The sequence below is a fragment of the Dromaius novaehollandiae genome, chromosome 12, assembly GCF_036370855.1.
Source record: "Dromaius novaehollandiae isolate bDroNov1 chromosome 12, bDroNov1.hap1, whole genome shotgun sequence".
NCBI lineage: Eukaryota > Metazoa > Chordata > Aves > Casuariiformes > Dromaiidae > Dromaius > Dromaius novaehollandiae.
In genome coordinates, this window is record NC_088109.1 from 12,446,372 (window position 1) to 12,469,877 (window position 23,506).

General features: G+C 56.0%; 1 protein-coding gene across 6 annotated transcripts; it reads left to right on the forward strand.

Moving 5' to 3' along the window:
• The first annotated feature begins 247 nt into the window (after positions 1–247).
• Positions 248–22,021, forward strand: ABHD6 (abhydrolase domain containing 6, acylglycerol lipase). 6 transcript variants are annotated; one of them, XM_064518963.1, is made up of 10 exons: positions 248–361; positions 8,490–8,562; positions 9,977–10,119; positions 13,143–13,299; positions 13,703–13,816; positions 15,883–16,015; positions 17,213–17,370; positions 18,554–18,608; positions 19,126–19,226; positions 19,984–22,021. In XM_064518963.1, the coding sequence occupies exons 3-10, from the start codon at positions 10,001–10,003 to the stop codon at positions 20,158–20,160; spliced, it is 1,014 nt and encodes a 337-aa protein (XP_064375033.1). In that variant the 5' UTR covers positions 248–361; positions 8,490–8,562; positions 9,977–10,000; the 3' UTR covers positions 20,161–22,021. The 6 variants fall into 6 exon arrangements, with proteins under 6 accessions (XP_064375033.1, XP_025952042.1, XP_064375032.1 ...); XM_026096257.2 differs by lacking the exon at positions 248–361 and adding an exon at positions 1,019–1,201; XM_064518962.1 differs by lacking the exon at positions 248–361 and adding an exon at positions 4,924–5,022.
• Positions 22,022–23,506: the final 1,485 nt, after the last annotated feature.

A 23,506-nucleotide genomic window follows, 5' to 3' on the forward strand; every position in this document is an offset into this window, starting at 1 on the left:
AGACGCATATCGTGCTGTGAAGCCAGCACAGCTGGCTGGGCCACCCGGTGCGCGCCACGAGCGCGGAGACACCCGCAGCGAGTGAGTTTTGGTGAGAGATGGAGTTAGTTAGAGTGACTGCTCCCAGCCAGCACTGTGCAGAGCTGCTGCCCCGCGGAGCCGCCTGGGCACTCGATAATTAACCCAGACGTTTCGCCAGCAGGAACGTCGGCCTCGCTGTTTGACCGAGAAGCCTGTCCTTCGCTCGGAGATAACGAGCACCAAGGGACGGGGGGAGCCTGGCCCCTCCTAGACCGGCGCTTTCTCCCCGCCGGACCTTGAACGAGCGGTCCTTGGATAGGACAGGCCCCGCACGGGAAAGGTAAACACTGGGAAATGATCTGAAAGGTCTTTTTATACGGAAAGATAGCCTTGCTTCAAACTAGGTACGTGGGAAGCTCCTAGGCCACTACCGTCTGTGCGTGTTCGGCCCCCGAGGGCCGGCGTCTCAGCCGGGGGCAGCCAAGGACGGGCAGGCGCTGGGCAATTGGAAGCAGCAGCGCCGGGATCTGCAGATCTTGCGTGTGCCCCCAGCAGAGGCGAGGTGAGGGACGGGCACTTTGTGACCGCTGCAATCTCTCTCCCTCGAGCCATTAAAACTTGGAGCTCGTGCAATCCGGCGGTGGTCCCTGGCACCAACCCCCCCCCCCCCCCCCCCCCCCCCGGCCAAAAACAACTAGGCCCGCCTGGCCGCCCGGAGAGGTGTTGAAGGCAGATGTTTGCTGCTGCTGCTGAGGCGCCTCAGCCCGCGGTGATGCAGCCTCCCCGCTGCAGCGTCCCCCGAGGAGGACTCGCTTATCGGCGGTGGTGCAGGCTTCCCTTTCCCCTCCGTGGCGGCGCGTTATCGGAGGTGTGGCGGCGGTGCCCTCGGGAGCGGACGAGGACAGGGGGGGCCCGCGGGGGCGATGCTCCTCCACGTGCTGCCTTATCTCGGCGCACAGCTCCCCCCGTGCCTGTGCCGCACGTGAAGCACGAGCGGTACCGGCTTCCCGCAGCTGCCCCGCGTCTCGCACAACGGCAGCGAAGCCGCTGAGCCCTGGGGGACGCGTCCAGCCGATTTGGGGTGTCTCGCAGCCGTTCTCGCGCCACTCAGGCATGCGGCGTCTTGGAGGAGGAAGCCTCCGCGACAGCAGGAAGGAGCCGCCGCGGCGCGTGTGAAAGGGTGAGTTTGGGTGAATTAGGCGACCTTTGGGATCGCCGGGGCCCAGCCCGGCCCTCGGGCCGACCGCCCGGGCGCTGTCCCCTGGGCCTGCAGGTTAACGAGTGACGAAGCGCCCGAGCCGCGTTGTACCGCTGGGGTGCAAAATCAGGCTGTAACCAAATACGGTCATGCTGGAAGTGTTTTAACGTTAATCTGACAATAAAAGCCGTCCTGGCGTGATCCTCCGGAAGCTGAGAATTAGGTGAGGGTAAAAATACGTGGTGCATGAGGCAGCGAGTGTTTGCTTTGAATCATTACAGCTTTATCTGATACTCAGTCTTTATTTATTATTCCCTAGGTTGCTCGTTCCCCGTAAGGAATTACCACCGGGGAGTAATTCCTTTACTGGCACAGTATTCTGATTATTTTTTTTTCTTTTTAAACTTAATACACCAGCACTGCTGAAGGAGGCCTGACGGCTAAAGCAGTTCTAGGGAAAACGCCTCATCATGTTTCAGTGTGTTCCTTGAATGAGGCCATTTAACTGAGATTTAGGAGAAAACGGGATAATCTGAAGTGAAACCGTGGCTACAGAGGCCTTCGCTGCATGACAAAGAGCAGGCTTTGGAGCTGGAAATCCATAAGGATGCTGCAGGGAGCGAATAGGCAGTTCTTGCACGATGTATGAGCACCCTTATTGTCAGCAGCTAAAGGTGTAATTAAAACGCATATAATATATGCATTGCTTTCGAAAGTAGTACTCACTCCTGCCCCGTAGGGCAAGTTTTGGTGGCTGCGTGTGATTAAAGTTTGCTCTGCTCAGGGCACCCCAGTCCCATGCGGGCTCCCCCAGCGCTGCCGAGGTGGGGATGCTCGCGGGGCGCCTGCCTTCCCCCGTCCCCGCTGGCTCCCTGGCGCCGCGGCCGTGCCCGGGTCCCGCCGGCGGCACCGTGCCAGGCTGCACCCTTCCCGGGGCCAGCCCTGCCTCGCTGGAGGCGGATGGGCCAGGTCACGCCGGGACGTGACTCACCTCGCCAAAGTGGCGTGCAGTCGCTCGCTGGTGTTGCAAAAAACCTCGCTGCACTCTCCAGGGGTTTGTGACCCATCAGCGGAAAATAACGTGGCAGCCTTTTATCTGGGGGAGCCGCGCTGCTCCCGGCTCGGGGAAAGCCGAGCGGCAGTTCTCTGCAGCCGACCAGGGCTGGATAGACCCAGGATTATTATTACGCCCTTATGCAAAATGCGATGGTTTGTGGGCTGGCCGCCCCGACTGCCTTCTGAGGACGCAGGACAGCCAGCTCTGACTCTTGTCAGCTGAAATCACGCGGCCGCTCTGATTTAAAAACATGTTGTTTGTAACTGGACCACGAGGAAGTTGCCCCACACTGCTCCCAGCACCGCGGCTGCGTTGCTGTGCTGGGGGTACACGCGGCTGCCGGGATGGGGGATTTGCGGCTGATGGGGGGAATACCCGGTGTTTCACCGCAAAATGCCGCCAGTCACGGCGGGTGACACGGTGGGGGCTCGTCCTCGCCAGCCACTGCAGCTCTGTGTCGCGAGCAGCGTCTCGGTACAGGGAGGATGAATTAAATAACCAGGGTGGGTTATTACGGGTGCTGGCCTCCGGTTTGGGTGTGCCAGGTGCCGTGCGTGCAGCAGCCATCCCGAAGCGATGGTGCAGGGCCCCCAGGCCCCCGCGCCCTCCCCTGCAGGAGCCTCCCCTGCTCCCGCCGCCGCCTGCCTCCCTTCGGCCCCGGGCACGCTTTGGTCCCCGTGGCCCTGATCGCCTGCGGGTGCCACTGGCAGAGCCCCCGGCTCCTGCCCCAGCGCCCTCGCCCCCTCCGCTGGGCCGTTTCTTGCTGCTGTCACCAGAAGGTCCAGGTTTGCTGCTCCACCACAGACCTCCGGGTCCCTCCGGCCTTGCCCAGCACCCGTTTTCCCAGGCACGGTCATGAGAAAGCAGAAGCCTCCGTGCAGGACCTGGCACCCGCCCTTCATGTAGCAGGTCGGCCCGGAGCCTGCAATAGTGTTTAAAAACTTGTGAAATATCTGACGCATCTGTTCACTGCACCCTCAGAGCTCGTCCTTGGGCAGCCAAAGGTCGCGGGGAGTCTCTTTAAACGGGACCAAAAATGCTGGCGCAGAGCTGCACCTTGGCTCGACGGGGTCGGGTGAAAGCCTCAGTCTGAGCTAGTGACACTTTCTCGAGCTGGCGGCGTAGCAAGATTACGGCTGGTTTAACTCTCCCCTACTTGGTTTAATGACTCTTTGCTGACAGCCCTGTTATCAACAGCTTTTGGTTATCGCAGTGCCCTCTGCCCCGCGCAGCCCTCTGCACCGGTGCCCTCAGCTCGTCAGCCCACCACGCTGCAGGGACCTGCTCTTCTCCAGATGCCGTGAGGGTTTGACCCAGTTTACCTGCCTTTTCTTGCTGAGCTTATTTCCAACTTAATTAAAATTTTCTCCTATTTTTGGGCATATTTTCAAGGTGCATCCCAGGCTGATATATGACCCAGGGAGAAGCACAATACGTTTGTTTGTAGCAAAGGGATTTGGGTTGACTGTTTTTTAAAAAAATAAAGCAGCTTTTAAATGCAGGTTGATATGCAGCTAGGAAGTCATGTCACCTGCTGGGAAGAGAGCGGAGGAAGCAGGGCTGCAGCCTGAACGCAGGCTGATGGTGACTCCTCGTGCAGGTGTAAAAGCATTGGCAGGATGCTCTGATCACAATCTTTGGGCTCTTTCATGGGAAATGCAGAGGAGGTCTGTGCTCGCAGGTGAGCACAGCACTTCCCACAGCCGGGGGGAGGGATGGACCCCCTTGCCCTAGCTTGGTGAAGTGCCCGGGGCCTGGGGCAAGGGGGGCTGTGTGGCTCCTGTGGGGGGCAGAGCGCTGCTCCCCCCCTTGCATCCCTGTCGCAGCTGCATTGCGTTCCCCCCATCTATCCTTCTCCTATCCCTGTTGCATGCCCCCAAGCATCCTGGCTGTTTGCCCCCTTGCATCGCTCCCTTACATCCCTGTTGGGGCTGTGTCGCAGCCCCTTCGCACCCTTTTTGCACGTCCCTTGCATCCCCCCCCTTGCACCTCAGTCGTAGTCACATCGCAGCTGTGTCACACCCCCTTTGACGTCCCCTGCTGCATCCCCCCGCACCCCGGTTGTACTGCTGTGGCAGCTGCACCATGTCTCCCGTTGTAGCCGTGGTGTAGCTCTGTTGCACCCCTCTTGCATCACCTCACCTCTGCACCTGTTGTATCCCCCTTGCAGCCACCTCACACCCTCCCTTGCATCCCCAGAGTGACCCTGTCGCACCCCGTCATATCCTCTTGCATCTCTCCTCGCATCCCTGGCGCACCCTTACTGTATCCCCTTTGCAGCCCTGTTGTAACCCCACCTTGCAGCCCCCCCCACTCCTGTTGCAGTCCCCTCGCACCCGTGTTGTAGCCCCTTCATCCCTCCTTGCAGCCCCATTGTAGCCCCATTGCATCCCCCCCTTGCACCCCTCTTGCACCCATGTTGTAGCCCCTTCATCCCCCCCTTGCAGCCCCACTGTATCCCCATTGCAGCCCCCCCTTGCACCCGTGTTGTAACCCCCGCACCCCCCCCCTTGCAGCCCCACGGTATCCCCCTTGCACCCACGTTGCATCCCCTGCACCCCCCTTGCAGCCCCATCGCACCCCCCTTGCAGCCCCACTGCGTCCCTCCCGCAGCCCCGCCGCACCCCCGCGCAGGCGGCGCGCTCGGCTGCGCCCCCGCGGAGCCGCCCGGCAGCGGGGCGGAGGGGCGGGCGCAGCGGCGCCTCGCTCGGCACCGGGGCGGCGCGGCGCGGCGCGGCGCGGCTCGGTGAGCGGCAGCGGCGGCGGGGCCCGAGGGGCGGTGGCGGTGGCGGCGGGGCGGGGGGGGCGCGGGGCGGCGGGGCTGGGCGCGGGCGCGGGCGGGGCGCACGCGGGGGCACGCGTGACCCGCTGCGGGCGGCGGGGGGGGGTTGAAGGCCGCCCAGAAATGCAAGGAAAAATTAGGAAAAAAAATTTAAAATAAGCATAATTAATCTGCATTAAAAATCAAAAAAAGGCGGGGGGGGGGAGGAGAGCGGCGCTGCTTCTCGGCGCTGCTCATTGGCGATTGCCGGCATCCCGGTGGAACAGGCGCCTGCGAGGAGAGCGCGCTAGGCGGTGCGGAGCCGCTGGGCCTCGGGGCGGGGGGGGGGGGCTGCATGCACGGGGAGGAGACCCCGGGGGCCAGGCCCGAGCGGGCCCCCATTGCTCCGGCGGCGGGTGGCCGGCACCCTCCACCCCGGCCCTCGCCAGCGCTTCCCCACCCTCGGAGCTGTGCAGCGGCGCTGAGCCCCGACACCCTCGTGACGTGGGATGTGCGGTACCCCCTCTGGTGCGTGCATGCATGCAGCGATGGGGAGGATGTGCTGGGAATATTTAAGCCGGCATCTCTTGCCAGCCATGCTTTTCTGCTGCGGGTGGGCCGGGCCGGCTGGCGGGTGGCAATGCCGGCTTGTCTCCGCGCTCCCCGTGGCGCGGGGGGACCGCTGGCGGGGGCCGCGCAGGCACAAGTGGGTCAGAGGCGTGCGTTTCATGAAGCGGCGCTCCAGAAATAATGATCTCATTTCTGCCATCTATAAATAAATAAAGGTGAAAGGGCGCGTTTCCTACTTCCAGTCCTCCAGAGGCTGGATTAAGGCTGATAATAGCTGGCTGGCTGATGGACAGATATCTTTGAATATCAATAGATTTTAATTTGTAGCTGTACTGTGACCGGCATCTAAAAGGTCACGCTGCAAAGAGCCCCTGAGAAATCGCAGCGCCAGCTATGTCGTCCCTTAGCGTCGAGATTGTCTCTGTGGGTGCTGGCGGTCCTGGGGAGCAGGAGGAGGAGGAGGAGGAGGAGGAGGAGGTTCGCGGGAGAAGCGGGTTGCTGTATGGTGTCGGCAGTGCGAGTCAGGGCTTTGGGGGCTGCTCGGCACTGCTGCTGCTGAGGTCCGCCAAAGCCGGCTCTTTCTGCTGGGGGATCTAAAACTGGTTGACGTTTCTGCTTCGTAAACTCTTCAAAAAAATTAAGGTGGGCTCCGATGTGCTTCTCAGCTTCCCACCCTTCTGCGTTTCAAGCCCTGTTGGCCTGTTAGGCACAGGCTGCCTGCTTCGGGCCCGGGGGGCACGGGCGAAGCCCAGGGCGCAGGGAAGCGCCCCGCTTCTCAGGGACGCCGTGCCGGCCGCTGGCCTCGATGCTGGCCTTGACGTGCTGCTCGATGCGCGCGGTCGCGATTTCTGAGACCTGAAAAATCCTTTCCGGCCTTGCAGGGGGCTGCAGGGCTCTGCCGTCACGCCCCGGCCCCACGGTGTGCCGTGCCGTGCCGTGCCGTGCCGTGCCGTGCGAGGAGCGCCGGTGCTCCTGGAAAGCCTCACGGTCTCCCTGGGCAACGATCTGAGCCTGTTTCAGTGTTCGTGGTGGTGTTTACTTTTTGTGTTTTTTTTCCTGAGATAAATGCAGGTTGTGTGGTTCCTTACACTGCGTTGCGCGCCGCTGCTGCTGTGGTATCTTATGTGGGGCCTTATGCAAAACCGGTGTCTCCCCCCGCGTCCAGCCCTGGGGTCTCCTCCAGCTCGCGTGCTGCCTGCGAGAGGAAAATATTGACGCGGCTTCGCTGGCAGCATCCTCCCCGGCGGCCTGCAGCAGCCCGGCCTGCCCGCCGCTGGTTCGGGCTCGCTGCTGCAGTGCTGCCGGCGGTGGCCGGGCGCTCGGGGTGGCAGCTCGTTTCTGCATTGCTGCTCGGCAGTGCTGGGGACCGGTGCTGCCGGCCATGCGAGCTGTGCACCGCGGCCAGTCCCCAGTGCGCCAGACCTTGCCAGCACGGCGCCCATGCTGCCAGTGCCACCTTGCCTAATCCGCATCAGCACATTAATTTATGAGGCACTTGGAGACCCTTTCCAGAAAGCGGTAGCGATACACTGGCTTTACTTAGCGCCTTTTGCTCTTGCCGCGCACGTCTCCAGGTCACGCAGTGCCTTCAGGTGATTAATCAGTTGTGAGCCGAAGCCTCGTGGCTGCAACCAAGGGGCTGCTGCTTGCTTTTGTTTTTAAGCCCAGGACATCTCATTAGCGTACAGCCATGCCTGGCCCTTGGTGGGTGCCGCTCGTGCCCATCCCCCGGGCCGCTTTGCTGCTCCCCCTGCGTGGTGCCGCGTCTGCCGGGGCAGGGGACGGAGGAGGCGACAGCGTGAGCCGGGGGTAACCATGGAAATCGGCAGAGTTGCTCCACGGAAGCGGAAAGCGGGTGCAGCAGCGCGGCAGCTGGAGCGCCTGCGCTTCACCGCCCTGCTCGCCAGCGCCCGCGCAGCATCCTTGGGGCGCGCAGCATCCTTGGGGCACACAGCATCCTCAGGGCACACAGCATCCTCGGGGCGTGCAGCATCCCCGCGGCATTCAGCATCCTCAGGGTGTGCAGCATCCTCGCGGCACGCAGCATCCCCGCAGGACCGACCAGGGCGCCCCGGGGGTGCCGGGCTGGCCGGGCGCACAGCCCCCACGCAGCACGCGGTGCACGAGAGCGGCCGGGCCCCGCGGGGCGGTGGCGGGAGGCAGTGCGCAGGAGCTCCCAGCGGCTGTGGCATCGCCGCCCGCCCGGTCGCCGTGCGGGGGAACCTCTCCAAGAGCCCGTCAGCCTCTTCCAGCGCCGGCCCGCCTGCAGTGGGGTGCCCTGATCCTCCCACGGCTTTCTGCAGCTTGACAAAAGCTGCTACCAAATTCAGCCCAGCATCTTTCTGGGTTTGTAATAATTTCCTGTGACTGCGCCACATTGCAGCCCAATTTATACAAGGACTTTGGAGCACTGAACAGCTCTGGAGAAAGAAATTTAAGGCAAACAGGAAGGGAATGGGAAGGAGCTTAGTTAACACACTTTGTTTTAATAACTGTAACCATTTTAAGCAGTTATGATCCCCATTTCCTTCGCTTCTGCTCCCTTGTTTCAGTTGAGCCGCTGCTGTGAGTTTTCCCAGGGCATGGGCATGAGTACATAGTGCATTTTAAGTGGATGATTTCTATCTCCTTGGAGAGCTTTTGTGCACTCAGCTTGTTTTCACTTTGTCTGGGATGTCAGCTTGCACTTTGTTCCTACTTGGAACAATTTTGCTTTATTGCAGGAACGACTATAAAGAGGGGAAAGGTTGGTCAGAGGATAAATATGATGCGTCTTGAAGGGAAGCTGGTGGCTTAAGTATCCAAAACTTGTCGTCCCTCTCAGCTATAGCACCTGAAAGGAATAAAAACAGGAGTTTAATTTTGCCTTTTTTCTGTTCCAGTGATTTTTTCTGAGCACCATTACTGCCCATAGTGAGCAGGACCTGCACCGAGAGGAAGAGGGATCGCCAGAAGGTAAGCTGTGCCTTTTGAAGGCTTTCTCCTTGTTGCTTTGGTTTCCAAGTCAAGGAGCCAGGGACATCCCTCTTTGCTTAAAGGAGAAGGTGAATTCAGGGCTTTTCCTTTGGATTGACTGGGCACTGACAGAGATAAGATGATCCAAAAACTCATGGAAACTTTTAGAAAGAAGTGAGGGGAGAGGGTCTGTGTTTCTCCCATATTTTGTCCTGGATACAACCTTCCTTTTGTTACAGGTCAAAAATGTTAATGTCTATTTTCTGTGATTATGCTCTCAGGTACATTACTGTGCAGTGCAACCCTGCTTCCGAATACAAGGTGTATTTGCTGCACAAAATCTTTGTTTGTGAACAACCTGCACAGAGAAGGAAGATCTTTCTTCAAAATGTTAATTAAATAAATCATAGTATGTTTTTGAGGCTTAAAGAAGTAAATGATATTTAGTTTTAGTAAGGAGGTGTCTAGTGTGAACATTTACAGTATTCCTCAGATTTCAATTATTCTTTTTTTCCCTGGAGAGAGGGAAAACCTAGATGTTGGTTTTTCCTGTAGCTCTAGAGTTGCTCTAAACTTTCCATCTTGGTCATATATGAGCTAATACTGCAGCATCAGCAGTATCTGTGGTGATTTGGTTTCTGCTTCACAGCATGATATATTAGTATGGCTCTCAAATGAAACAGGAGTAGGTCTGTCTATACTGACGTTGAGAAATTTGGTGGGGATGTCAGGGGGGAGAGAGGTGGGTGGTGGGAGACCAGGCACTGGAAACGTTTTGTTGTGTGAGTAGGTTTGGCAGAAGAGGTAGTGTTGAGGACGTGGTGAGGCGTAAGTTGGTTAACATCAGGAGTTAAGGGAGGTGTGTGCGTGACAGGGTTTAATCCCTTAATGAGACACACGTCCCTGCTCTCGGAGGCTGGGAGAGCTGGGCGGTGAGCAGGGCGCTGCGTGCAGGGCTGCGCCCGCAGAGCGGGTGCGAGCTGCCCTTGAGCATGCAACACCATTAAGAGCTTTTGTATGAAGGTGCTGGGGAGCCGAGACAGGACCTGTGTATTACAACAGCAGCAACCCCCCCAGCGCAGGAACGAGGACTTGGGAGGTCCAGCGTGGCCTGGGGACGGGGACGAGGGGGTCTGGGACGAGGGCTCGCAGCCAGAAGAGGCTCTGCCAGGCTGCTGCCTTCCTTCTCTCTCCTGCCGGTTTGAGCAGCGCCAGGACACGAGCGCAGTGATTAGGTGCATTAAGCATCCCAAAGAAATAACCCCAATAAAACGGAAAGACGCTTCACTGCGCTGCTGAGCGGCGTGTTCTGCACCTCGCGGTCGCTCCCCTGCGGGCGGCGGGGGCCTGAGCGGTGCCCCGTCGTCGCCCCCGTGCTTCACCTCCCACCTGATCCTCCACGATACGCGCGCAGGTGGGGCCGGCCCGGGACGGCGCCATGGACCTCGACGTGCTCAACATGTTCGTGATAGCCGGAGGCACCCTGGCCATCCCCATCCTGGCCTTCGTGGCCTCCTTTCTCCTGTGGCCCTCAGCGCTGATCAGGATCTACTACTGGTAAGTGAGTTAGCGCTGGCGCTCGCCGGCCCCGGCACCCAGCACGGTGGCTTCTTCCAGCATTTGGAAAGAAGTCACCGACACAGGCGTTTGAAGTGCTTTGCAGGGTGGGCCGGTGTGGTGGGACGGTGCCGTGGAAAGCGCCCCGAAGGCTGGCCGGCCGCTCCGGGGCGAGGCACGCCGTGCCAGCGCTGGGGGGGCCGCTGGCTCTGCAAGAGGGGCAGGCAGGGCAGGGATCCCGGGGGACGCCGGCTGGCTGCAGCTCTGCGTGTTTCTGCGAGAGAAAACTGGAACATCCTTATTGTACTTTCGCTCCAGGGTTTTATGTCTATAGGGGCCACCTTGTTTCGGCTCCTGGGCTGCTGCCTTCCCCGAGTGGCCCGGGCGCGGGATGCCTGGGGCACTGCTGGCTGTGCCGTGCCGTGCCGTGCCGTGCCAGAGGGGTTCCCGTTGTCTCCCAGCAGCAGCAGTCTGGAGCAAAAATGCTCTGGGGAGAGAGACGAACCATGGGGCCAGAAAAGTTGAGGTGGGAGCGGGTGGCCAGCCCCTCCGAGGGACCAGGGAGAGGGCGGTGCGCCGGGGAGGTGGCACAGGCCCTGGTGGCATCTCTGCACATTCCTGGGCTGTTCCTCCCCAGGGAAGGGGCCATCCCTGGGAAAAGCGGTGGTGTTTTGGGTGACGACTCCTGCGGCCTCAGCCTCGCGGAGCCCGACCGTGGCGGCGGCAGGGCGGCGGGTGCCCGGCAGCCTCAGTAGCGACGAGCATCCTGTTGGTTTTCATTTCGTGGCTCAGCCCAGGCGAAAGCTGAAATTAGGCTCCCTTCAGAGGTCAGGGGACAACTGCACCTGGCTCTGTGCGTGGGGTGCCACGGCCCGTGTTTCCAAAGCAAAGCGCCCTCCCGCAAGAGACTGGAGCCCGAGCGGAGCGCGGAAACCCGCCCGCCATGCGGGCACGGCAGTTTGATTAAGCTCGTTTTTCTAACGGAGCATTTATTAGTAACCTTGTCATCCAAGTATTTGGGAACTGACAGACGGGGTGGAGGATGTGATTAAAGCCAGGCAACTAAACCTGCGTGAGGCGTTTCTTCCCGCTGTGCATCGCACCGGGGCCCGTGAGGGAGACCATCATCCTGCCGGTGAAAGCAGATGGTCCCAAAGCCTGCTACAGGGCTGCTGCTGAGATGCTTCTTCATCCCATTTTCTGTTTTACGAAGGAAAGAGAATTGGGTTTCTCCTGCATTGTTAAAACCTCAGCACCTCCCTGGCTGTGCTCAGGCTGGTCGGCCCGGGTGCCAGCAGTCACTGCTTGTGTCACGAGAGCCTGTTTGTAGCGGACAGGACGGAGGTCCAGACGTTGCTGTTTTTGCAAGTGACAGGCGGTTTTTTTGCAAGACTAAACTCTGAGTGTGGTTGGAGTGAAGCCTTCGGAGACACATGAGCCAGGATTGCAAAACAGAGAAAATGAGGTGAAAGGAGCCGATGCCAGGGAGCTTTTGGGAGTCAGGTTGAGTAGGAGGTAAGAGAAGAACCCATAATGTTGTCCTCTACGGCAGTGAATTAGGGCCTAAGTGAAAACACAGCGTGTGCAGGTCTGTCTGTGTTAGGCTGAGAGAGGGACTATGTAAGCAGAAAGCGAGTGTCTGCACCTTTCTTACAGCGTTTGTTGGGAGCGTTTGGATCTGTTATGGGAATGACACACTCTGTTTTATGTGCATGCACACCTCTTTTCTTAAGAGACATCTGGTGATAAGAGAAGATTTGTCTTTCTTTTCCATTTGCTTCTTTTTGAATCTGCCCTTTTTTTGCGAAATCTTTGCGTTTCCTCCTTGGGGGAGGCCTTTCTTCTCGCCCCGCTCCCTGTGAGCCTGCAGAGGGGTGGTCTGTCCTGCTGGCCGCAGCAGCTCCTCCGTCCACAAACCTCCCCCTGCCGGGTGTGTGTCTGCTTAGTGCACGGGTCTCTTTGGGTCCTCTGTAGCTGGCCGCGTCCTTCCCCTCCTTCGCTGCTAATGCTTCTCTGGGCAGCGCGTGACATCAGCGGCTGCCCCAGTGACCCCAAGCAGTAGGTCTGTCCTCTTCTGTCTTAACCAGTTAATCAGTTTAGCTGCCACGGCTAAGCATGTTAACACCTCGCGAGGGATCAATTCAGCTTTGCACAGATTATTTTGCCTTCTCCTGAATTGATCCATCAGGATCAGTTGCTAAAAATGTTATCAACTTGCCCATCAGTGGTTTACACCGGTGTCTCTGAGGCGAACACTCTTAAGTCCCTTACTCATTCAGGGAGAAATTCACCTCTCTGTGTAGGACCAACACCGAGCCTGGATGCTACTTAAGCCCTGCTAACTCCCTCAAAAAAGGGATTAAGATAAAAGAGGATTGCAGTATGCATAAGCTTTGAGTGGGCAGAGAGCTAGGACAGCCCAACACAGTGTTGGTGACCTTGCTGCTGTGTCTCAAATAAATTCTGTTATTGTGTCTAGAAGTATTTGCCAGGGTCTTGGCAATCAGGAGTAGCCCAGTAGTTGTGCAGTATCCTGACAAGCCTTACTTTTGACCTTATGGAAAGCACAGAGTAACTGTGCCTGCGCCTTGGTCTTACCTGGAACAAGGGCCCTCCCTTGGCCTCCCTGTCCTGCACACTGCCTTTCCTATGTGTGCTACCGTTCTCTCTTGAGCCTTATTCCTTCTATCAGATGTCAGGGGTCTTCAGCTCTAGGGTTGTCATTTTGGCCCATTTCCACTGCTTTAAGGATATATTGCACCTTGGTTATTTGGGGTATTTTTTTGCAACTTTTTAACAAACAGAGTGCCTCCACGAGCCATCACCTGTAAGCAAACAGTCTGGTCTGGTAACCAGATGCTCAGAATTAGTCCCAGTGAAACCATGACAAAGCCAGCGTGAACTGGCTAACTGGCCTTAGGTAACTAGCATATCTGCAGCTGAGTTTGGCCCTGTCACCTGGTTTGTATTCCCACTGTCCCATTGCGCCCTGCTCAGTGGTGTTATTTTCTCTTTGTTTCCAGGTACTGGCGTCGAGCCTTGGGTATGCAGGTTAGATATGCAAACTACGATGACTATCAGTTTTGTTATTCCTGTAGAGGGAGACCTGGATACCGACCATCTATCCTGATGTTACATGGGTTCTCAGCCCACAAAGACATGTGGCTGTCTATAGTCAAGGTGGGACTCCATTTCTCTCCCGTTGGTACTTAGCTGGGTTTGGTGGTGGTGTGGGGGTGGAATGGCTGCATGCTGCATGGGTACAGTCTGGGAAGATCATTTTAATGTGCTAGAGAAACCCTCCTCAGCTCTGTCCTCATTGTTGGATCCTTTTCATCCCTGTTACGTGCAAATCTTCAGCAAATCTTCTGCCTCCTTCATGGGAAATGAGTCTTGCCCGTGGTTTCTCATCGTTTCATCCTTGGTGTATGAGCTGATTTATTCTGGTGCAAGAGTAACCAAGGGCTTCTAGGAGGAAAGTGAGACCTCTTTTGCCACCTGTAATCTCCAGTGTCCTTCCTTCCTCCCTTGGTTTTCACAGCAGTTTCCCTTTGGTCTAACTGCCTGTGTTTTGTTTCTGCAGTTCCTCCCAAAGAATCTGCACTTGGTGTGTGTTGACATGCCTGGTCATGAAGGTACAACCCGGTCATCGTTAGACGATTACTCCATTAGCGGGCAAGCTAAAAGAATACACCAGGTAAAGCCCCGGCAGTAGTCTCGTCTTACTCTTCGTGTTTACCTTTGCACCGTGTACCAAGAACGATGGGGCTGCTTTAACTCTCTGAAGTAGAGCGAAACCTTGCTGTGCCCTGGGCAAAGGTCAGGTGTTGTGGGCTGGTGCCATGTAGATGTGGCATCTGAGAAGTTGTTGCTTCATTCTCCTGAAACCTGCAGGTGCAGGTGGTGTCCTGCTTTGCTGCCCTGGTGAGAGTTTGGCTGTTTGTGCCCTGCATTAATTCCTTTTGAGCTGTGCCCTGCTACGGTTTGTGTGCACCTCTCTCCTCTTTTCTTTCTTACCAAGCTGGACTGCAGCATTCTGCAGAAGGACGTGGAGTTTGCAAGGCTTTGGAAAATGACCCGTTACTCCTTCAAGGGCTGCACTCAAAATATGTGACTGATTAGCCAGCACATCCTTAATGCTTGAGGCACACCTGAATTTTTCAGTTTGATCACCAGAAAGCCATATGTGCAAATTATAGCTGGAATTAGTATCCCAGAAACAAACACACTCATAAAGGGGGGGAGCATTGCGTGAGAGGGGAGCTCTTCTGTGCTTGGGAGCACAGAGTGTAAAATGGGTCCCTGTTTTCAGCAGTGCAATGGCTTAGCAACACACAAATACACCGTGTAGGGTGTATGACTAGACCAACAAGGTCCCTGTGTGTTTGTGTAGGGGAAAGTGCTGTGTCCCTCCTTCTCCTAGGGTAACCATATGCAAACATGCATGTCTTCAGTCCTCCTTGTTTCACACGATCTTTTCCCACCACCAGCAGTGAAAGGAGGTCTCTCACTTTCTTCTCATGCTGCAGCTGATAAGTAGGACTGAATCTTCAGCTCTGCAGAAAGTGCCAAGGTTTTTGCTTGCTGTCTTCAGTATTGTCACCAGAGTGGCTTCCAGATGTGCCTTCTCCTTGATGCCCTGTTGCTTAGCTTCCTACCTGATGCAGCATGTGTGGGCCTGGATTTTTATGTAAATTAATGCTTTTACACCTGCATGAGGGTGGGCTCCCTTGCTGTGGGAGCACTGGACCTCCCCTACTCAGGCCCAGGAAGCAGAGCTGCTCTGGCAGAGAGAGAAAGGTGGCAAGACCAAACCGGGCATTGGGGGCTTTCCCAGCTCCTAGAAAGCTATTCTCCCCCTTAACCGTGAAGAGACTTGTGGCTGGAAGGAGGGGTGAAACCAGGAGAGGAATGAAGCAGATGCTCGCTCTACAACGGCCTTCTGCCACCACCTTGTGTTTGAAGATGGTGCATTTTTCTGCTTGAGAGCGTTGCAGATGCTGTGCGTAGCACGGCGCATGGAGTACGTGGGCATCGGTGGCTCTCCTCGGGCTCTGGTGCACGTGCGGCAGGAGGTCTCCTCCGTTGTCTGCTCAGCTCCTTGTGACAGGGATCCCCGTCTCGTTTGGGCTCTGTCTGGGGAATGACACGTGCATTTGGGGGTTTAGTTGGCTGCTTCCAGCGGTGCAACGTGTGTCATGGAGACCTTGCAATGCCCTGGGGACCCTTTTGGGACTGAGCCACACGGGCAGGACATGCCCAGCAGAGCCCTTCCCGGCCCCGGGCTGCCGTTGCTCCCGCGGGTTCGAGGAGCAGCTTGAGGCTCTCCAGGGGCAGCTGTGCTTTCCTTGGAGGCGTTCCTGCAGCGTTCCCAGCCACAGCCCAGCCCTGGCCGGGAGTGGGCTTCTGCCCGACATGCCCCAGCCCCATCTCCTGGTGTCAGATCAGGCGATGTGTGGTTACACAGCTTCAGCCCGGGGTGCCTTGGAGCCCCAGCCAGCTTTCCCTGCTCCGTGGGGCGGTTTTCACCCCCTCGCTGTGCGTGACTGGAAGGCGCTAACGCTGCACTGGGACTAAGCAATGCTCTGCTGGGAAAGGCTAAGCCCCATGAGCCCCCTGCCCCAGGCATGTCCCCCCCTCCCACTGCCTTATCCAGGCCTGCACCAGAACCACCCGTCTCCAGTTTTTGCACTTACTTTCGCTAACGACCCCATGCCGAGGCTTCCCCTTGCCCAACAGTGCTCCGTTCTGCTTCTGCTGCAGTTTGTTGAGTGCCTCAAGCTGAACAGAAGGCCCTTTCATCTGGTTGGCACTTCAATGGGAGGAAACGTCGCCGGAGTTTATGCCGCTCTGTACCCCGACGAGATTTGCAGCCTGACCCTTATATGTCCTGCAGGTGCGTAATACACGAAAGACCGAATGTGGAAAGAGCAAGCAGGAGTTCATGCAAAAGCCCAGTGCGATGCCGACTGCAAAATAGACTTTGCATGCTAAGTAGCGCGTTTTAAAATACTGTGTGTGTATAATCCCAGGACCTCTGGCGGTGCACAGTTCTAGGGCGTGGGGCACCTGGGAGGAAATCACGGGCTTGTCCTGGCTGCTGTTCTCCAGGGCTTTGGAGTCCTCCCTTTTGTGCCTGAACCCATGCTTAGAGCTGAGACTAGGGGAGATGGGATAGCCCATGGTCTTGAAGAAAATGCTTGTCTCTCTTGGAGTGGCAGATGTTTTACCATGGCACATTTGTAGTCTGTCAGTTCTGGAGAAGGAACCCAGGCAGTGAAGTTTGGTCGGATCTTGATGTACCTCCGTGAGAGCCCCAATTGGCCTTAAAGCCAGTGCAAACAGCGTTACTGCTGCTGGGGGGTGCAGGACCCAGAGAACGAGGTCCTCTCGCAGTTGGGCACTCTGCGTGGGAAGAGTGCTTTGGGGCCATGCCCAGATCAGTGGGAGGTTCGTGCGCCCGCGCGGCGCTCCCCTCTCCGTCACCTCCGTCTCCTGGCCTGGCGCCTGGCCCGGCACGTCAGGGGGAGCCTGTGGATGAAACGCAGCAAGTGGGACACAGGTCTTGCAGGGTGCTTTCTGTCAGGGAGGGCTTTGCTACCTCCTCGTCGTTGCGACGGCTCCTTCCCGTCCCATGCGAGGAAAGCAGGGTTCTGCAATAAGTGATGAAGCAAAACGAAACGTTACCTAGTTACCGCCTGTGCCGCTCTGCAGCGACGAGATTTTTTCCTTCCTGGGAGAGGTTTTGGCTGGCTCTTCCCGTGTTATTGCAAGTGTAACCTTGGTGGGGGCTTTATGAAGAGCTTTGAGGTTAAGCTGCTACAAGATCTTTCCCCGCTCGGCAGAAATACGTAGAGCACATCTGTGTTGCATCAAACCACTGGGCACGGCGGTGTCAGGACTTGGCTTAGCAGGGAGGACTGGGTTGTCACTGGGTAAATACTGAGACTGTTGCATGCACCGATTTTTTGCCCCCTTTCTTTGTTAAACGGGTGAGCAAGCGGGGGGGGGGCAGGACCCGAACTCTGTCTGCGGGGACCGTCGGGGTCCCTGCGGGGTTTCAGCGCTTGCACGTGCATGTTCGTTGCCTCAGGCCTGCCAAGTTCGAACGACACCAAATTCATTAAGCAGCTGCGGGAGCTGCAGGAGTCCGAACGCATCGACAGGATCCCGCTAATTCCCTCGACGCCCGAAGAGATGGCGGATATGCTGAAGCTCTGCTCCTACGTTCGCTTTAAGGTGCCCCAGCAGGTGAGAAACCCGAGCTGGTCGTCTCGCTGCCGGCGGCTCCGGCTTGGCCGGGAGCGGCTGTGGGAAGGGGCTTTCGAAGGGAGTGAGGACAATTCCTTTGCAGCCTTCTGAGCATCAGCGAAACTGGATCCGTCGAGTGCTTGTTATTTATGGCGGGTTTCAGTTTTATTAAACAGGCAAGCGTTCCTGTGGAGGTGGTAACTCGGGGACCTTAGTCTGGCTCTAGTTTTAGTAGTGTTTTGAGAGTATTAAGAGATCCGTGTGTTTTTGGCCTCTCTAGGTTTCTGCTTAAAAGCAGAGCTTGTTCAAAAGGATATTTCTTGACAGCAGTTCTCTCTGGCAGGGGCCTCTGCTCCCTGTCAGCACTCGTTTCACCCACAGAAACGCCGGTGGGAATGGAGGGGGAGAGACCAAGGTCCCTGCTGTCCTCCTGGGCCAGGGATTGCTGTGTGTCTGTCTGCAGCACACAGCCTAGGGGACCCCCGTAGGGATTTCCTCATCCTTCCAGTATCTCCGTGGCTCAGAAAACTTTCCCTCTAATCTCACTTTTCCCGCTGCAGCCCAGCAGCGCTAGCCGAAGTTTCCATGTGTGAGGCATGCAAGTCCGCTGGCACCTAGCTGGGAAGTAGAAGTGTTTTTAGTAAATATGGCTGGCAGGAAACATTAAATAAATAAATAAGAAGGCTATTGTCCGGTCTGGAGGGGGATTGTTTGTTGCTTTTTTAGCAGAAGTAATGGAAATGTTAATTGCCTCATTGTGGGGCGAGAGGAACTTGGCAAGGGGCTTGCTATTAAGCTGATTTTCCTTAGGAAGTCTGGGATGAGCAGATTGGAGGATATGAAAAAATGTAAGGTAATGCCAGGACCACTTTTTGGCAAAAGAGTGAAAAAAGGAAGAAAAGCACAGTCATTCCTAAGACAGTCTGCTAGGGGCGTACCGCTGGCCTTGGAAAATTTCAGTCTGCCATTACGGAAGACTGAAATAGTGGTTATTGAAATACGTGTTACTCAAGTGCTGTTCCAGCAGCCTCCTATCGAGAGGTGCCTCCGACCGAGCTTGCACTGGGGCCCCGTTGTGCAAGGCACGTGCCGGTGGCAGTGGCGCGGTCCCGGTCCCGGCCGCGCCACCCTCTCGGCTCTCCCAGCACGGGGCTCCAACGGTTTCCCTTTGCTCCCTTCGCAGATCCTGCAGGGCCTCGTTGACGTTCGCATCCCGCACAACGATTTCTACCGGAAACGTAAGTGTGTTGCCAGAACCGGCCTTGCCAGGCGTGTGAGCCCTATCTCAAGGGCTTCAGAGAGGGCAGGTCCCCGGTGCCCCCGTCCCCAGCAGACCTCCTCACCCCGGCTCCCGTGTTCTCGGTGCTGGGAATGGGGAGGAACATGAATAGATTTGGGGAAGCACCTTAATCCCTGGTAGCAACCCATGAACCCCTATGGAGGTGGTGGGGCTGCTGCTTCACCCTCATCCTCCAAGTTAGTTTAATTAGTGCTAATACCTGTGAAGAGATGGGGCTGGAGGAGGATCTCTCTGTACTGGAGCCTGACGGTGGTGCAGAATGAGACCTTTGCGAAGACTGCGCTGCTGGGCTCTCCCACCGTGGCCTCCCCTTCCTGTGGGCTCCTCTTCCTCGGGCTGGTTCCCACAGCCGTTGCTGAGAGCCTGCCCGGGGAACGCGGACAGGGGTCGTCCCCTGTGTGGAAGGGGAAAGCATCCTTCTCGTGGAAGACTAATTCTCCTTCTGTGCACACAAGTATTTCTAGAAATCGCGGACGAAAAGTCCAGACACTCCCTCCATGAGAACATGAACAAGATCAAAGCGCCAACGCAGGTCATCTGGGGAAAGCAGGACCAGGTACGCAGCCGTCCCATGCCTTGCCTGCTCCCCCCCCGCTCGGCCTCCTCGGAGGGAGGACCGGGAGCGCATCTCCATCTCCACGCGCAGCCGTGCGCGCTTTGCCTGCGCATGTGTGGTGCTCTGCAGCAAGTCGGCTCACGGGACCCCTCCACCCACCCCGGAGGATGGCTTGGGGAGGCTGGAAGGAAAGAGGAGAGACAACCCAAGGGGAGATGGGGAGAGAAGCAGGCTGAGGTTTAGCTGCTGGGAATTGCCTGGGGCTGGTGGGCAGGAGAAGGGCAGGTGCTGGCGGAGCCAGCGCTCGGGCGCAGTGGCAGTCGTGGGCTCGGGAGAGGGATGGCCAGCAGGAAAGCGAGTTGTGTTGGCAACTAGGGAGAAACGCGCTAGTCCGTGGGCCGGCGGCAAGGTAAAAGCATGGGGCTTTGGTCTCTTTTTCCACGTTTGTATGTAAGGATAGTCAAGGGGGGAGGAGCAGGGAGATCTTGGGGAGGGGGGGGAGAGGCAGGATGCAACCATGCATGTAAGTGCAGAAAAGCACCCGCTTTCGGGCCCCGCGGCAGGCGGGGAAGGGGGAACGAGGGCTGCAAGGGTGCAGGGCGCACGAGCCCGCGGCGGGAGGCAGGAGCGTGTCCCGGCGCTCAGCCACTCACGTGGATTCGCAGAGGTGGTCCCGCTGGGATTCCCACAACGGACGATAAAACTGAGGTCTGCCTGTAAACAGCTACTGGTTTTTCTTTTCTCCCCCGTCGTTCAGGTCCTGGATGTTTCTGGAGCTGACGTTTTAGCAAAGGCCATTCCCGACTGTCACGTGTATATCCTGGAGAACTGTGGGCACTCGGTGGTGGTGGAGAGGCCCAGGAAGACGGCGAAGCTCTTGCTCGAGTTCCTGGCGCTGCTGCACAGCACAGAGAACAACAAGAAGCAAGCGTGAGCTCCGCGGGGAGCCCGGCACCGCAGCCACGTGTTTTCCGTTGTAAAGTACTGACGCGTTGATAAGTTCTCAGGGATCTTGTACAAATCACGGTGAATGTGCCAAAGTCCCTGAGGAAGGCAAAATCACTGATGCATAAGTCTATAGCACTACCGACACACGGGGACCTAGGGATCATTGAACAACCTACATGTAGACAAAAATGGGAACAGAATCACTATATTTTCTACTTATACATAAAGTAGAAATTACCCGAAATCACAAAACGCTAGCCATGCAATGTGCTGAAGCCCTTTATGCAGCCCATGCTATCTAAGTTACCGGCACATAGTTGTTAGTGACATTTATCTAAAATACATAAGTGCGTAGGAAGGAAGAAACGTCCTGGACTGCGACTTACAATATTTCTGCTCCTTAGACTCTGCTGCGTTGCATGCGATCTTGTTGTAAGAGAATCCTAATGTTCCAGGCATTTGCTAACGTGCTGTTTGTGTAGCTCATTAACTTATGATTTATGCAGAACCCCCCCCCCCGAAAATTTCATGTGTGAAAGTAAAATGACTGTATGTCCAAAATGTTTACACTTCTGGCGAGTGGATTTTTTAAATCCCTGAGCAGCTCCTGTGTATATGTAATGCCTTAACAGTCTAGAATAACGGCGTCCGCGTGCCGCCCGACCTCGTAAGGGGGGGTGGTTTCCTCCGGTGTGAAACCTGCGTATTGTAAAAACTCAGCGTCAAGACAGCAGTTTCAGAACAGTTGTGCAAACAAGTGGAACAAAAACTCCTGGAGCTGTTCAGTCTCTTAGACGTGGGGCCTGAGTGAGCAATAACACCGTGGAGAGAGGTGCGAGGGAGGAGGGAGCACCTTTGGGTTAGCGCCAGGGCCAACTCTTGTCTCAGCTCTTTTCTATTGCGGTGCGCTGCTGAACATTTTGATGTAAATAATGAACTTAATGAATTCCATGAATTCTGTGAATGATAACGTCATTGAAAACACGTGTAACAGATCCCAGGGTAAAGAGAAAAGTGAAAGAATAGCAGAGCGCGGTATGGGCTCGCATAGTCCTTAGCCAATGTGAATTGTTAGCAGATGTCTCAGGCTCATGTGTGATGCATTTTAAAGTATAGTGGTGTGGAAAAGTAAAATTTGGTAGTGTTTCCTTTTGATGATTTATAACACCTAACCAAGTGAAATTATATACCAAAAGGGAAAAATCCAGACAAGTTACGCTTTGCAGCCTGTGAGGCACCTTCTAGAGACTAATTCTGCTGCGTTAATCCCCCTCCAGATGCAGCTCCTCGCTGCCTCTCCCCACATTAGCCGCTGGACACTTGTAGCTAATCCTGCCATGTGACCTGGATGAGAAACCTGGTTTCTGGTCTCAGGCGTTACGTGCATTTGGCGGAGGGTGAAGCCACGTGTGGTCCTCATGAAGGCAAGCGGGAGGAGGTCGTTGGACGTCTGTCACCATGCGGTCCCTTTAGAGACTCTCCTTGGGTATCAGCACCTGGTATTTTCTAGAGACTCTCCAGTAGACTGTATGTGTAAGCTTGTATTTCTGAGAGCCATCTTCTCACTATTTTTCCAGGATACTATGAACTGTGTATGTATTTGAAACTCCCTGTTAGTTTCTCTGCTCTTTTTGTAAGAGAAGAAGTGGCATTCTTCTAGAAAACTAAAACGTTGCCGTCAGTTGCTTGGTTATTGTTTCTACTACAGGAGTTGATGAAAAAAAAATGCTGATAGTTTTACATGGTAAAAGCCAGAAAAAGTTGTTGGATAGCTACGTGGTTTCTCATATGCTGCAGACTGCTGTATACAAAGGATTTAAATGGCTATTAAAATCTAGTAATTTAGAGTCCTCTGTGCAATGATTATTTTTTCCTTTGGGGAAGGGGATCGTGATATGGGATGATGCAGAGCAAGAGGGACTTACTCTTTTGCTTTTTCTTCCTATTTCTGTGAGTTCCAGGTTTTGCCCTGATGAACACTTGATAATGTCCAGAGAGATGGTGAAGACCTTGGAGGCTCAGTTCTGATCTCTTTGAAGACCACAGGAATTTCACTTTTTTTCCTTTTTCAGTAGGAGATGGCCCTAAACACTCAAGAAGCAAAATAAAACCTCAAAGGGCAGATGAGTTAGGTTTTAAGCAGCAAAGATTCATCTTAAATTCTTCAAAGTGTGTTAATGCAGATACTATCTGTAACTGGAAGAGTTTCTGCATTCGTACACGAGGTGGCAGGGATGTTACTAGGTCAATATCTAGGCAAAATGATTTGCACTTGCACTTATCCCTGGAGATTTTGGAGGCCTTGCAGCTGCTCTGTTGGGAGGGCAGTGCAATAAAGGACCTTCTGGGGTTTCCGACATGTTCGGCCGTGCACACCCAACCCTCACCACCATAAGGAGCCGATGAAACAGCCCCCAGAGCGCAGCACCGAGGCCCCGCTACAGCGGGCACGGCTGTAGCGCCTTGGGCACTCTTGGGGCTCTGTCTTGGTCCCGTCCCAGCACGTCCTGTTGCTGGCAGAAAGCTAGTGCAAATCCAACACCATTTGCTATTCACGTTATTCAGCAGGAATCCTAATGCTCATGCTTCTGTCCTTTTGTAACTGTTTAACTAGTAAAATACTGGAGCTGGATTTCAACTGCTACGTTAATGCACAGACAGAGGTGACCGCGGCTGTAGAAAATATATCGCGTTACTCCAGCATGCAGGGGAAATGGAGGAGGCTTCTCACCTCTAGGCAGGGAATTGCAGTGGCTCAGGGAGTTTGAATTACGCATCTGAGTCTCTCACTCTTTGGTAATAAAAAGTCTTGTCCGCAAGGAGTTTACTTAAGTGGTGCCACTGCTAGGCGGCAGCTCGCCTCCGGCGCGGCCCCCAGCCCTCCTGGCTGCGGCGCTGCTCGCACCGGCGCATTCTCAGCCGCGCCGGCCCTGGCCCTGGCCCTGGCCCTGGCCCTGGCCCCGGCCCCGGTCCCGGCGGGAGCTCTCGGCTGGCCCCCAGCACGGCGTTAGCTGCTCCCAGGCTGAACGCGCCACGGCCGAGCATGCTGCAGAACTGTGTCCCCTCTGCGGCTCATCTTCTGGATGTGAATGTCACAATTTTATTAAATAAATGAAAATGTAAATAAAATCTCTGAACATAGTCCGAAAAAGTATATGCAGAGGGGATTTGCTGCAGCTGCAGGAGTCCAGGCGAATGCGCCACAAATCCTGTCTCCCTTCAATACAGAGCTGCGATGCCTCTCTGCTTCTTTACCATTCCCAGGTCAAATTAACCTGGGCTCATCACACTGGGCAGGTGATGGGCACCCCAAAGCCAGAGACGGGCCCCAG

Excerpts from the sequence above, each read along its gene's own strand:
- ABHD6 (XM_064518963.1), top strand. The coding sequence starts at position 10,001 with ATGGACCTCGACGTGCTCAACATGTTCGTGATAGCCGGAGGCACCCTG. Across the intron at positions 13,817-15,882 it reads AAGCTAAAAGAATACACCAG|TTTGTTGAGTGCCTCAAGCT; the intron begins GTAAAGCCCCGG and ends CTTCTGCTGCAG. Across the intron at positions 16,016-17,212 it reads GACCCTTATATGTCCTGCAG|GCCTGCCAAGTTCGAACGAC; the intron begins GTGCGTAATACA and ends TCGTTGCCTCAG.